Source organism: Schistocerca gregaria, chromosome 7 (assembly GCF_023897955.1).
Source record: "Schistocerca gregaria isolate iqSchGreg1 chromosome 7, iqSchGreg1.2, whole genome shotgun sequence".
Taxonomy (NCBI): Eukaryota; Metazoa; Arthropoda; class Insecta; order Orthoptera; family Acrididae; genus Schistocerca; species Schistocerca gregaria.
Window position 1 is genome coordinate 436,428,778 of NC_064926.1, and position 15,969 is coordinate 436,444,746.

At 39.6% G+C, this 15,969-nt stretch overlaps 1 protein-coding gene across 2 annotated transcripts in view; it reads right to left on the reverse strand.

Annotated features, from left to right (window-relative positions):
* Positions 1–15,969, reverse strand: part of LOC126282096 (FHIP family protein AGAP011705-like) — a 218,678-nt gene that overhangs the window by 11,257 nt on the left and 191,452 nt on the right. For both annotated transcript variants that reach the window (XM_049981554.1, XM_049981553.1), the window contains 3 exons: positions 7,522–7,708; positions 5,102–5,258; positions 3,525–3,675 (listed from right to left, as the gene is read on the reverse strand). In XM_049981554.1, the coding sequence (XP_049837511.1) occupies positions 3,525–3,675; positions 5,102–5,258; positions 7,522–7,708 (495 nt within the window). The remainder of the gene's footprint in view (positions 1–3,524; positions 3,676–5,101; positions 5,259–7,521; positions 7,709–15,969) is intronic.

Here is a 15,969-nt window from a genome sequence, read left to right on the forward strand (position 1 = left end):
AAAATGCCAACCATCACTAGAACAACTTGTATTTGCAGTTGTGAATACAGACAACTATCAGCTGTTTAAGGGAATTATGACAATGAAAATCTGTGCCAGACCGGTACTCGAACCCAGATTTCCCGCTTTCCTTAACTGCTTTGGCTATTCATGCATGACCTAGGAATTCTGTGTCATTCTTCTTACCAACACAGGCAATGCCTTATCATAAATAATTAGTTATAAATTGTTGAAGGTGTACAGCAACCAGGCACTTTATGCTACTTTATTATCTGTTTTGAATTTTTAACAATATGTTTGTTTTCATATTTTGTGAATCAAAACATGGTGTACATTGTAAATTCATTTTGTGACCAAAATAAATTGTTTTACAGTGCAATCAACATAGTGACTGAAATTATCTTTGAGAATATATTTTGTTAGAAGAAAACTGCAAAAACAAATGCACCCGAATGACATTTCACAGGAAACCTATATTTCATCTGTTTTGATGAAAGCATGAAAGCCGTCTGATGATGAATCATGAAAAATTCTAAACCGGTACCACTAGTTTCTGAGTAACCTAAAACCAATTTGTGGATGGTTGCTGTATATCATCAACAATTTATTTCATACAGAAACCATGGACTCTAACCATGTCTTTATTTGACAAGATTACAATATCTTTTTACTTTATTAACTATTCAATTTGACTTTTTGGTGGGCTTTGTAATCCCCAAGTACAAATATGCATTAATTCCTTTTATTTGTTGACTGTTAACATGTGGCATGATGAAACTTTTAATGATGACCTATGGTCTAAAATATTTTAGATTTGTGTAATGGGAGAGAAAGTATGAAGGCAGCAACAATACTGAGACTTAAGCATCCATAACAAATGCTAGGGTAAAATGTTGCCATAAATGTGTCTTTGGTCACCCAAATTCACATCAACTTGAAGTTATGACAGAATATTTTAATGACAGTAAAGATATACAAGTTATCTAAAATATCTAAAGGTAAGAAGATCATTGCAATTTCTCTAAGTAGAAAAATTTTAACCTCAGAGATTATTTCAAGTTGCAGTAATAGAGCATCTCTAATTCTCAAAGCAATGCCAAACCACCAACAGCAAGAATCTTAGGCCCTATTAATTGAAGTTTTTTTTTTTTTTTTTTTTTTTTTTTTTTTTTTTTTTTTTTTTTTTTTTTTTAGCTGCAAGATATTAGAAGTTGGTATTTATTCTTTAAAGACTCTCTCAATGCACACCTGCACCAATCATCAATCCCACCCACTTAATAAAAGCACTTGTTTAGCAGTCTTTTTGTTGTGCTTGTATGTGGCTCAACACTTCCACTACACAGTGAGTAAAGATCTATCTTTTTCATAACACTGTCAAAATGTGAAAGTTATGTATTATTTAGCAATGGCACCCGACTGTGTAAAATGTGTATTCATTTGGCCCCTAACAGTTATGAACATTATTGTCTTAGCTTGTCACTTGAGAACTTAGTGATATGCTGCCTATGGATGTAATTTATCTATCGGCACAAATGTTTAGACTGCCACTTATGACAAAGCTGATCCTCTCACAAGGAACACTGATTTTAAAAAAGAAAACTGCCACCGTTGCCGGGTGAACAAACTGTGGTGTCACCGCCAGACACCACACTTGCTAGGTGGTTGCCTTTAAATCAGCCGCGGTCCGGTAGTATACGTCAGACACGCGTGTCACCACTATCAGTGATTGCAGACCAAGCGCCGCCACACGGCAGGTCTAGAGAGACTTCCTAGCACTCGCCCCAGTTGTACAGCTGACTTTGCTAGTGATGGTTCACTGACTTCTACCCTCTCATTTGCCGAGACGATAGTTAGCATAGCCTTCAGCTACGTTATTTGCTACGACCTAGCAAGGCGTCAGTATCCGTACTATTGATATTGCGAATCATGTACCATAAAGAGCGACGTGCATCGTTAATGGATTAAAGTCAAGTATTTCACCAGCTACGTCCGTTTTTCTCAATTCTAATTCCCTTGTCACGTTTCAGACCTCACGCCAGCCTGCGTGAGCTGAGACGCGTGCATTTCGGCCTCCTTTAACCATACGGTTGGCTCTCCTGCCAACCACAACACAAACTTACAGCACTATGCTGCAAGAAAATCAGCAAAGTACTACTTTGTTTTGAACTTAGTACAAAAGAACTGAAGCTGAAATATTCAATGCTAAACTACGAAATGAGTTCAAAAAATTTAACAAAGAAAAAACTTAGTTTTTGCATGAATGACAAATTTAAATCTACATCGCAAATTTTAAAGCACATTACATTCTGTTGCACTTGTAATGAAGCAATGGGAAACTGACCTGGAGCCCCGGATTGAAGATTCCTGAGGTCGTGGAGTACACAGGAGTTAGCTGCCACTGAACAACAAGCATTACAATAATTCACTGCCCTTCTTCACCATTTCATGTGACTTCAGAAGCAAGTGTTCCCAAAGCACGATTTGTAGAAAGTAGCTTGTAACATTTCTTTTCATCAATAAGCAGTTCAACTCCCATAAGAATCTCTAAGAACTCCCCGAGTATGGGTCTTTCACAATATCCTGGCTTTTCCAGGAAATTCAATTTCCTTGAGAACTAATTTCTGAGGCACATCTCCACCCTGAGCTTGATTAAGCAACAAATTGATACAACAATCACTTAAGAGATCACTGCTGCTTGCCTGCCAGATGGTTCCACATACACATACCTACTCAACCTTCATAGCAGAAAATACTCTGCATTTTTGTGTGCTGCCCAGTCCCTTCAAATGTGGACACACTCTGGCACTAGTCAGAGATGTGCATAGTCTGTGCACCAAAGCAGAAACAATGCACAAGACACAACAAACATTGCATAGGTTAGTACTATGAAACGCCCAACCATTTCCTATTGTGATGGAACCTGAAATTCCAAAAGTTAGGAGTGCTTTTACCATTTTCATGTGTTTCTGCTGTTTGCTCTGGTTGCGCCTCCTAAAATTAAGTACTTGTCAGCCCACCTGCTTCTTCATCAATTTAAAACAAAAAAAACATGGGATATTTTTTATGTAATTATTCAATAAAGTCATTTTGCAGTGACTCATTTTCTAGACTCCTTGAAAATGTTATGAGAACCACTCCCCACCGTTTTTTTTTTTTTTTTTTGTTACTGTATGAAATTATATGCGAGTACATTTTGTGGAGAATATATCACCTAAAGCATTTGTCAGGTGCAGTATAAAAGAACAGATATCTACTAGAATGTGTCACAAACAGTTTTATAAAGATCATTCATTCTGACACTAGTCTTGGAGGTGGCAAACATTACTGAAAGCTGGACAAAATTTGCCATACAAATGGGAGATCATATTGTATTCTCACACATTACAATCACCTTGAGGCTGTATTTTCCACCAGTGGGAAACATAAGTGTCTTACTCAAAAGGCGCCTAAGAGAGGATTTACATGGACCTATGCAAGATGCCTCTTCCATGGCTATTCATAAGAGCAGAATTTAAATTACATACCCACACAGCGCCATCCAATGGTGTATCAATAACATCTGGTGCAAGGCCTGCCAAAGCCTGTTCCTGTGTTATTGCTGCCAATTCTTTCAGCCATTCATCTAACAACACTGCACACATGGCTGCTGAGCGTACTTCTCCAGTTTCCAGCCAACTGCAACAATACATATTCTTATTAAATGCTAGCCCTCAAATTATTCAATTAGTAGAATCAATTGTTAAACTTAGAGAATTTAAATGTAATAGCACTGTATGACTCAGTATGTCTCTTATTAGATTATTAGTGTTGCAACAGCAATATGTTTATGTTTATTCTTTAATGTAGTTTTGGTAAGGTAGATTCACTTCATATTAGAAGTTCTAAATTTAAAACAAAAATAAATAAATGAATACATAGAGCTGTAATATGATCTTTTCAATTCAAGTAAGTAGTATGTTAAGTGTCACAAAATGATGCGTATACAGTGTGCATAGTGACGAAGTGAGAAATGAATGCACATTGAAGTATTAACCATTTACACTATTAAATAACTTATTTGTAAAACAATATTGAACATTAGGGATAAACCAAATGAGGCAGCAGAATTTGAGAGTGGCCTTCTATTTGGGCAGGTGGAGGCACCAATCTTCCTACAGCCAGCCTTATTTAGATTTTCCATGGTTTCCCTACATTACTTCAGGCAAATGCAGAGATTGTTCTTACTATAAGGTTGCAGCCAGCTACCAGTGCCATCCCTATCATAGTAAACTACTTTTTACAGAACAGTTTCTTTGATGCAATGTCAGTAATAAATACTGAAACTTTATAGTAATTTTCCAACAGAAAAATACTTTTAGTATCGTAAACAACCTCCACTTCTCTCCTGATCTGACTTCATTAGACAACAGATATGTACACCACTAATTTACTGTTTTGATTCACAGACGAGAAAAAACTTGTGTCATATGTAGCATATGTAACATGATTATCTAGCACTTGAAAACTGTATGTGAATAATATTTGCAAAGAAAGTACCTCATCCGAGACATCATCAACTAAAATGCAAGTTAGGTACAGTATACATGAAAGGATATTGCTACAAGAAAGCATAAGATACACAGTTTGTCTGAAGGTCATTTATTCTGACATTAGTCTTGGAGGTGGCAAAAAATTATTAAAATCTGGAAAATACTTGCAGGGCAGACAGTAGATCACACTGTCACTGTCACAGAACACCATCCTCTTGATTCCATATTTTCCACCAGTGTGAAAACTAGTATGTATCTTACTCACGAGGTGCCTAGGACAGAATTTCTGCAGATTTATGCAAGATGACTCTTGTGCAACAGATAACCAGTTCACGGACTCACAAAATAAAAAGAAGTGTGACATGTGGAACTGTGCATATGTTTTAGTGTTTTATTTAATACACTTACATGTAATACACAGAACTGTTCAATTAAGAAGTAGTGTAGGATAAGAGCATTTTCAACAAGTCAATTTCCAAAACCATATAAATCCCTGCTTTTGTCTTCTACAACCCTGTGCTTCCAAAACTACAACTGACATGCATTACAACTGACTAACAATTAACAAATACCTGTTACGAGGGCTTGAACGCTGGCTGCTATTATTCACAGGGCGCCCATCTGGTGTCTCTGAGATCTGGTTACTTAGGCTATGTACAGGGACTGAAACACCAGCTCGACGGAATACTGATGATAATGTAGATGTGAAGCTTCGCCTTTTGCTCTCTCCTGAAACAGGAGTATTGCACAACTGTGGTCTTTTTCTTTTTTTTTACATGTTAAACACATGTGTTCATTAATTTAATATATACAGACAGCAGTGTAAGATTTTGTTCCCTGGTTCATAATGTAATTGTGTGTTAAAAGACTTGTTAAGTCAATGAGTGTTGTAGATGATGTTCATGCTGGAAGTCCAAAAAGTGTGATAAGAGAGAAAATGAGTCTACAATACATGACATTTACACATAAAGTGAAACTAAAGTAACTGAAAGAGCAGTAGATATGAATAAATGTTTTGTGCAATTATGTCTTGGGATATATACAAAGAAAATTTCTGAACATTAAATGCCTCAATACATTACAACATAGAAAACGTGCTGTTCAAGTGTGTCTCAGTCAGTAGATTTGGCTACAAGTTCCATGATATGATCCTAGGTGCACTACTTTGAAACCGAAGCTAAACAAGGGAACATCACTTCTGATTCAATATTTGGAACAAACCATATTTTTTGTTACATTTTACTTATAAGTATCTTCTTACCTAAATGAGGTCAAAATATTTCAAAACTAAAAGGAATGATTACCACTGTCCACCTACGAGTCATTCCAACTAATTTTGGCATAATTTTGAACTATTTTGGGTTAAGAGGGTGTATCTATCAGGGCCAACACCTGAATAGGGTAGGGGGTAGGGGTTAGGGGTAGGGGGGGGGGGGGGAGTAAAAACAATTTAGTAAATCTCTTAGCATAAAAGGAGCACCAGGAAACAAATGAAAATTCCTGTAGCTATTGGAGTCCTGGTTCATCGGCCTGTTAGAGGAGGAGGGGGAGGAGGAAAGAGGGGGCATAAACCAAGTTGTTAGTTTGATTGGAAAACTCAAGAACTAGAAACAAATTTATATCTTAGCTGACTATTCATTTAGATATAAGAAGGATAAAGGAGTACATATCATATTCATGAAAATGAATATAAACACAAAACAAGTATATTTTGTATCGGTAAGGCCATACAGACATGACCAAATACTGGAAAAAGGAATGCTTACAGATGATACAAACTTACGGACCCACTGAGTAGCTGGGAAATTATCATCAAAAATTTTGATTCCTTATTGTGCTGTCTGTCATGCAGAGAAAATGAAAATTAATTTGTGGAGATTTCTATGCTAGTTTGTTTTAGGAATGTGGCAGAAAAAAAATGATTGCAATGTGCTACTAACCATTTACAATTTAGTATCAGTCATAAATTTCCCTAACTGAGAACAAGGGAACAGTAATACCCAAAGAGGTAATCTTTTCATACAATGAGTGGAGATTAATCAACATATGCCTGCACTGTGGTCACTGCCTTCTCCAATAATGACACATGGATCCTTGCAGGTGGCTAAATGTGATCTTGGAGATGTGATCTGACTATGCAACTAAATGAAAAGCTGTTTCTTTTGGGCAGCAACCATTTTGGTTCTTTTTATTTGTGAAGCATTTTCTGCACCTTGAAATATGTTTGTCTTATGTATATAATGTCTTATAACAATATGTTTACGTAATGTGTATACATATACATACAGTTATAAATGTCCCCGTTCGTAGTCGCTAATTATAACAATATGTTTAATTTTGTGCTGTAACATATAGCTATAATCAGCGTTGGAAGTATATTTGCAAACGCCGACCGTGTGCGGTTGTTTCTTGTTGGATCGTCTGATCAGTCGGAAGTTGCATTGCAGAGGAGAGTAAATGTCTATTCAAAATATAATTATTTTTGGATAGCTCAACATGAATTTCCTAAGGGACCGTAGTTTATCATGCAGTTATTGCACTTTTAGTGTTGCACATTTACTTTACACTAAAATAATATTATTTTTAACAATGATAATACGGCGGCAAGACATGCGCGTCTGACACAAGTTACAAGAGACAAGAGAAGAACAAGTAACTGTTCATCGAGAATATTTTTAGTACTTTTTTTAGTTTCATTATTATAACAACTTCCTTCTGCATTTATTTCACCTTCATGTACACACAAAGTTATGTATTATTACATTTCGTGATATAAGCTTGAAATCGTCTTCATTCAGTGTCCCATAAACTGATTACTCAGCATAAAAAAAGAAAGGAAAATTCTTTTATCAGAAAAATATTCTGCTATGTTATTGAGAAAAGATATAATCTAAAATATAAATAGCTACAGTGAAACTAATAATTGGTTTCACATCATCAGGTGGTGTTGTATAAGTTATTTACAGAACACGTTAAAACTAACACTGGTTACCCCTGATAAAATTATTTCCTGATGGATCAGGTGATGATCCAGCTGTAGCCACAACAGCACGTCGGGCATTGGCAAGGCGTTCTTCACGAGCCAGTAAGAAATCTCTTGCATCAGTTACCAACTGCTCTGCACGGCCAGGAGCTCGAGACAGGGTTGCATCCAGCCGATGCTTCAATGACCCCAGAACCTGTTAGCAGAAAGATATTACATGATTTAGCACAGAATAATAACTACATTTCAATGAATTAATTAAAAACCCAGTAGCATAATAATTATGAATTGTCAATTTCTCCAGATAATGATGTTTAGATTGCAGAATGTATTTTTATAGACTCAAAAGAAAATTCGGTCAAGAAAACTAATAAAATATGGGTCAGAACTGGTGGCTAGCACTTACATTCAAGACATGAAAAGTATAATACTGCAGACAGATACAACAAAAGTGAAATAATACAGTTTCTAGCATTCAGAACTAATAGCAGTAGGAGGAATGGATAAGTGGGGAAAGTTAAAAACAAAGAGCATAAAGGTGGGAAAAGTTAAAAAGGTAGAGCAAGTCACTCAAATCCCAAGATGAGATGGGCCCAACCTCTAGTGAGAAAGAAACTGGTAGTTCCGAAAGCTAGGAAATGTATCGCTTTTACTTTTATATGTGTCTATCTATTTCCTTCAAAGGCCTCTTTAATTTTTCTATAGGTGTCATCTCCCCCCCATGAACCATGGACCTTGTCGGTGGTGGGGAGGCTTGCGTGCCTCAGCGATACAGATAGCCGTACCGTAGGTGCAACCACAACGGATCTCCATGAGGGGACTACTCAATAGGAACATCATTATCAGGAGAAAGAAAACTGGCGTTCTACAGATCGGAGCATGGAATGTCAGATCCCTTAATCGGACAGGTAGGTTAGAAAATTTAAAAAGGGTAATGGATAGGTTAAAGGTAGATATAGTGGGAATTAAGGAAGTTCAGTGGCAGGGGGAAGAAGACTTTTGGTCATGCGAATATAGAATTATAAATACAAAATCAAATAGGGGTAATGCAGGAGTAGGTTTAATAATGAATAAAAAAATAGGAGTGCGGGTAAGCTACTACAAACAGCTTAGCGAACGCATTATTGTGGCCAAGATAGACACGAAGCCCACTCCTACTACAGTCGTACGAGTTTATATGCCAACTAGCTCTGCAGATGAAGAAGAAATGTATGATGAGATCAAAGAAATTATTCAGATAGTGACGGGACACGAAAATTTAATAGTCATGGGTGACTGGAATTCAGTAGCAGGAAAAGGGAGAGAAGGAAACATAGTAGGTGAATATGGATTGGGGCTAAGAAATGAAAGAGGAAGCCGCCTGGTAGAATTTTGCACAGAGCATAACTTAATCATAGCTAACACTTGGTTCAAGAATCATAATAGAAGGTTGTATACATGGAAGAATCCTGGAGATACTGACAGGTTTGAGATAGATTATATAATGGTAAGACAGAGATTTAGGAACCAGGTTTTACATTGTAAGACATTTCCAGGGGCAGATGTGGACTCTGACCACAATCTATTGGTTATGAACTGTAGATTAAAACTGAAGAAACTGCAAAAAGGTGGGAATTTAAGGGTATGGGACCTGGATGAACTGACCAAACCAGAGGTTGTACAGAGTTTCAGGGAGAGCATAAGGGAACAATTGACAGGAATGGGGGAAAGAAATACAGTAGAAGAAGAATGGGTAGCTTTGAGGAATGAAATAGTGAAGGCAGCAGAGGATCAAATAGGTAAAAAGATGAGGGCTAGTAGAAGCCCTTGGGTAACAGAAGAAATACTGAATAAAATTGATGAAAGAAGAAAATATACAAGTGCAGTAAATGAAGCAGGCAAAAAGGAATACAAACGTCTCAAAAATGATATCGACGGGAAGCGCAAAACGGCTAAGCAGGGATGACTAGAGGACAAATTTAAGGATGTAGATGCTTATCTAACTACGGGTAAGATAAATACTGCCTACAGGAAAATTAAAGAGACTCTTTGGAGAAAAGAGAACCACTTGCATGAATATGAAGAGCTTTGATGGAAACCTAGTTCTAAGCAACGAAGGGAAAGCACAAAGGTGGAAGGAGTATATAGAGGGTCTATACAAGGGCGATGTACTTGAGGACAATATTATGGAAATGGAAGAGGATGTTGATGAAGATGAAATGGGAGATATGATACTGCGTGAAGAGTTTGACAGAGCACTGAAATACCTGAGTCGAAACAAGATCCCCGGAGTAGACAACATTCCATTAGAACTACTGACAGCCTTGGGAGAGCCAGTCCTGACGAAACTCTACCATCTGGTGAGCAAGATGTATGAGACGGGCGAAATACCCTCAGACTTCAAGAAGACTATAATAATTCCAATCCCAAAGAAAGCAGGTGTTGACAGATGTGAAAATTGCCCAACTACCAGTTTAATAAGTCACAGCTGCAAAATACTAACGTGAATTCTTTACATACAATTGGAAAAATTGGTAAAAGCCGACCTCGGGAAAGAATAGTTTGGATTCTGTAGAAATGTTGGAACACGTGAGGCAATACTGACCTTATGACTTATCGTAGAAGAAAGATTAAGGAAAGGCAAACCTACGTTTCTAGCATTTGTAGACTTAGAGAAAGCTTTTGACAATGTTGATTGGATTACTCTCTTTCAAATTCTGAAGGTGGCAGGGGTAAAATACAGGGAGTGAAAGGCTATTTACAATTTGTACAGAAAGCAGATGGCAGTTATAAGAGTCGAGGGACATGAAAGGGAAGCAGTGGTTGGGAAGGGAGTGAGACAGGGTTGTAGCCTTTCCCCGATGTTATTCAATCTTTATACTGAGCAAGCAGTGAAGGAAACAAAAGAAAAATTCAGAACAGGTATTAAAATTCATGGAGAAGTAATAAAAACTTTGAGGTTTGCCGATGACATTGTAATTATGTCAGAGACAGCAAAGGACTTGGAAGAGCAGTTGAACGGATTGGACAGTGTCTTGAAAGGAGGATATAAGATGAACATCACCAAAAGCAAAACAAGGATAATGGAATTTAGTTGAATTAAGTCGGATGATGTTGAGGAAATTAGATTAGGAAATGAGACACTAAAAGTAGTAAAGGAGTTTTGCTATTTGGGGAGCAAAATAACTTATGATGGTTGAAGTAAAGAGGATGTAAAATGTAGACTGGCAATGGCAAGAAAAGCGTTTCTGAAGAAGAAAAATTTGTTAACATCGAATATAGATTTAAGTGTCAGGAAGTCATTTCTGAAAGTATTTGTATGGAGTGTAGCCATGTATGGAAGTGAAACATGGACGATAAATAGTTTAGACAAGAAGAGAATAGAAGCTTTCGAAATGTGGTGCTACAGAAGAATGCTGAAGATTAGATGGGTAGATCACATAACTAATGAGGAGGTATATTGAATAGGATTGGGGAGAAGAGGAGTTTGTGGCACAACTTGACTAGAAGAAGGGATCGGTTGGTAGGACATGTTCTCAGTCATCAAGGGATCACCAATTTAGTATTGGAGGGCAGTGTGGAGGGTAAAAATCATAGAGGGAGACCAAGAGAAGAATACACTAAGCAGATTAAGAAGGACGTAGGTACTGGGAGAACAAGAAGCTTGCACAGGATAGAGTAGCATGGAGATCTGCATCAAACCAGTCTCAGGACTGAAGAACACAAAAACAAAAACAACAACAAAAACAACTTTTCTGTTCATCCAATTTCTTTTGTCTACAATTCTTTTTTCATTTGGAATCTTTGTACAAGTAATTTTAATTATTTTTATGTATTAGCTTCAACTTAATTTCTTCATTTTATCATTTTATATTTTCATTTATGTTACTGCATACATTATTTCTATTTCTCATTTAGGTAGACTTTTCATTTATATAAAATCTTTTCTTTCTGAAAATCTTCATCAGCATTATTTTGTGCACAGTGCAAACTAATTTATTTTTTAAATGTTTGTTTGATGAAAACCATCTAAAAATGTACATATTGGAACGAAAAACATATTCTTCACACCACTGCACAGCCAATATAAATATATTTGTTGTGACTGGCCAATCTTTCAAAACGCCGACACTCAGTTACGCGCGTCCCCTACATGTGGCGCTTTCTGCCAGCCATGCAGCAGCAGCGCCAAATGAGTGGCCAGCCAGCCAGCGGGCGCTAGACTCGGACTCAGTTGTGATTTGACTGTTAAAGTGACCCACATCTTACTCTCTTTGCTAGATCTGTGACTTTCATGTATTGCGTCGTCCTTGAAATATATTTGTTGAACTTGAAGTTATAACAATTGGCGACGAGGTAGTGAATTTTTCTTTTTCATTGATGACCCATGTGTTTCCATGGCTACTTTAGAGCAACTATTGCAAGGTCTCATAGAACAACAAACACTTCTCACAAATGCGATTCGTGATTTCGTCGCAGCATCAAATGCGGGGTGTCTCTTGTTGTTGTCTTTATCTCCTTTTCCTCCTTACGACAAGACGTCGGAAGACTGGTCGATTAGGAAAAACGTCTTCGACAGCACTTCTTGGCATTTCATGTCGCGGACGACCAAACATGTAAGTCTCTGTTCCTTTCATGGATTTCACCTCAAATGTATCAGTTGTTGTCGCAATTGGCTGCTTCAAAAGATCCTGCGTCTTCGTCCTTTGCTGAAATGTGCTCACTTCTGTCCGTCTATTTTCAAAAGCATAAGTATGTGGTAACCTCTCGTGTTGCCTTTTATCATTGTCAAAAACAACCGAATCAATCCTATCGCGTTTGGGCTGCTGAACTTCACGGCCTCAGTAGAAAGTGTCAATTTGTTACTGAAGTTCACAAAGAATCCTATGCCGATTCCATGGTACGGGTTGCTATTATCCGGTCAGCGCCCGAAAAAGAAGTTAGGTAACGTGCCCTTCAGTTGGCAAATCTAACTCTAGATGAAGTCCTATCCATCGCTCAGTCTTTTGAAATTTCTCGCGTTGCTGGAGCGCAAATAGAGGCGTGGGGTGACATCGCACTGTTGACGAAGCGTGTGGCGTGTCCTCGCAGGCCAATGTTGTGGCCGCAGTATGCTCCCAAGGGCAGCCTCAACCTAACCATAAACAAACCTCTAAGAAACTGCAACAAAACCCACGGCAACATCATTCATGTCCATGGTGTTTTACGAAACATTCATTAGAGATTAGAGGATTGTCCACAACGTTGTGTGAAGAGGGAGAGGGGGGGGGGGGGAGGGGGGGGGGGGCGCATGTGTCTTCCGTTTGCAAATCCGAACGCATGCATGATGTTCATGAACATGGAGTTGATTCTGATTCTATTATGTCTGTCAATTGTACTTCTTCCCTTTCAGGGAAGTTATTCCTCACTGTCCTAATACTTGGTCGAGATGTGCGCATGCAGGTGGATACTGGTTCTGCTGCCACTATCATCAATTCTCAGACGTATCTTCAGTTGGGTTCTCCAATCCTGCCACCTGTCACTAGGCAATTACGGACTTACAATAAACATGTGAATGCTGATGCACTGTCTCACCTTCCCATGGGTCCTGATCTGGCATTCGTTAGGAACGAACTTTTGTGTTTCCACCTGGATGTTGCTGAGCAGTGGGTTGTGGTCGGGTTCCCTATCACCGGGGCCGACTGGCGGCTGCTATGGGTTCTGACCCTACCCTCTCCCAGGTTTTACGCTGTATTCAGAAGGGTTGGGCAGATTGTCCATCCGCTAAGACTTCTGATCCGTTGCGGAACTACTACACTTTGCTTTACCGCCTCACGGCTAAGGATGGTGTTATCCTCTTTTCCACCGAAAATGCTTCGCCGCATGTTGTGGTACCTGCGTCTTTGCGTACTTTGGTCTTGTGCCGCCTCCATCAAGGGCACTGGGGTTTCTCTGGCACAAAATCTCTGGTGCGCTGTCATGTGTACTGGCCCAGCATCGACTCTGAATTCGCACACATGGTCACTGCCTGTGGCCCTTGTGCGTCACAGGCCGCCGCCCTGGAGTCATCTTTGTCACCGTGGCCTTGGCCTGAGAAGCCCTGGGAGCGCATTCATGCTAACTTCGCGGGACCTTTTTTAGGTACTTATTGGCTTCTCGTTATTGACGCCTACTCTAACTTTCCTTTCATTGTCCGTTGCATGTCACCTACCACCGCGTCAACCACCAATGCTCTATCTCGCATTTTCTCTTTGGAAGGCCTTCCCTCTACTATTATTACTGATAATGGTCCGCAATTTGCCTCTTCCGATTTTGCGGATTTTTGTGCTCATCATGGCGTCATGCATGTCACGGCCCCTCCGTTCCATCCAAACGGTGAGACTGGTCTGCACATTTAAGGCTCAGATGAGGAGACTCCTGACTTCTTCTGCTGCTGATGCGCTTCTCCAATTTCTGGCTTCTTACCGTTTCACCCCCATGGGTGACCACAGCCCGACTGAGCTCTTCCATGGCCGACAGCCCCACACACTACTTCATCTTCTGTGGTCTTCCGCCTCACGGCCGCAGGTGCCTTCACTTGGCTGGTTCACCGCCGGCGACCTTGTATGGGCACAGGGATATGGCAGGCAGCCAAAATGGAGTCCTGGCCGCATCTTACGACACAATGGCCGACGCCTGTATGAAATCCAGACGGACACGGGTGTTGCAGTGCGTCATTCGGACCAGCTTTGGCCTCGTGTGCCAGCAAGGCCTGTTCTGGATGCCACTACACCACCTTCAGCTCTACCTGATGCTAAGGATCCTGGAATCTCTCATTACTCACAATGCAGTCCTCTCACCATCATATCGGTGCCAGCACAAGAACTGACGCCAACAGGGGACATGCCCATGCAGGAACCAGATGACCATCATCTGTCAGAGAAACTCTACTCGCCTCCTTCTCCTATGGACACGGACACATCGCCCATGTCTCCTGTTATAACAACCGGACTTGCCGCAACGGGCAGACTGGTGCATGGGGCCCCAGCATATTCGACCCCCACGTCTCATGTCATCTTGACCCATTATCATTTATTACTTGGAATGCTACTTTACTCAGCTCCAAATTCTTGAAGGCGTCTACAGTTTCTTCATTCTGCAGAAATGTCATTTAATGCAGCAATCCAAAAGGATTCCTTGAAAGGCAGTCTGTGTCCTTGTTTCTGCATCCATTTTTGTATACCACTGTGAGTTAGTACTCGTGAAGCCTCGAGATCAACTCATCAGACAATGTGATGAATCCTTCAGACTAGTCAATCAGCACTGGGAATCAGTCACAAGTCAATGGTTTGCCAAATAATATGGGCAGCCCTCGTTGAACGCCAAAACAACTGCAAGACACTGTTTCTCAGTTGTAGGAGTTTTTCCTCACAGTCTTGAAAATTAATCTGCAATCATAAGCTATCATCTTTTTCATGAACTTCCAGAATGTGTATTAGAGTGCCCCTATTCAAAGACAGATGTTTCAGAGGGAAGTTCTGCCTTGGCATTCTTTTCCTTCAATGCTTGAACTGGAAAAGTCGTTAGCACCTCCTTAATGAAAAGGAAACATCTTTCTTATACGATATACCAGGAAAATTATTATCTTCCTGATCTAGTTCTTGCAAGGTACATAACTTCTCACAGAAGCTTTATGAATTGCCAGTAGCATGAGCAAATTTTGAGGAAACTTTTTGCATCACAAATGTACATAGGAGTCAAAAATCTGTCTCCTCATATTTTCTTTGGATTGGGATGAAATCCCATTCACTAGGTGCCCCGATATTTTTCTTTCTTTGGTGAGGAACAGGCACTTTTTCAGATTCAGGGGTAGACCTGCAGCCAGCCTGAACACACTTCAACTATTGTCAGATAGCTTAGAGAACCTATATGCCTACAGAGAGAGAGAGAGAGAGAGAGAGAGAGAGAGAGAGAGAGAGAGAGAGAGAGAGTGAGAGAGAGAGAGAGAGAGAGAGAGAGAGAGTGGCAAATGTTGTTAATCCCATATACAATATACACAGGTTGCCACCATTCTCTCTCTCTCTCTCTCTCTCTCTCTTTCTAGGCTCTCTAATGTGGCTTAGATGTTCTTCAAATGTCTTTAAAAAATTATCATGTCAGCTAGATAGCAAAAACATGTCATCCATGTAAGGTGTTGAAGCAGTTTGTCCATCAGTTCATTGGAAGGTGTCTGAAATGTTACACAATCCAAACGAGATAACTTTGAACTCATGAAGGCAGTCAGGAGCTATGAAAGCGGTCTTTCCTCCATCATACTCATCAACCTCAGTTTGCTGGGAGCCTGACTGCATGGTTATAGTGTACAGTGACCTCAATGCACAGTAATGGACAGACACCTTCTTTCATTATTCTGTTCAGTAATCAGTACTAGATGCAGAAACCCCAGGTGCCATGCTCCACTTCCACAAAGACTGCAATGGAGTACCCAGGACTCTCTGAAGGTTCAATGATGTAATACTG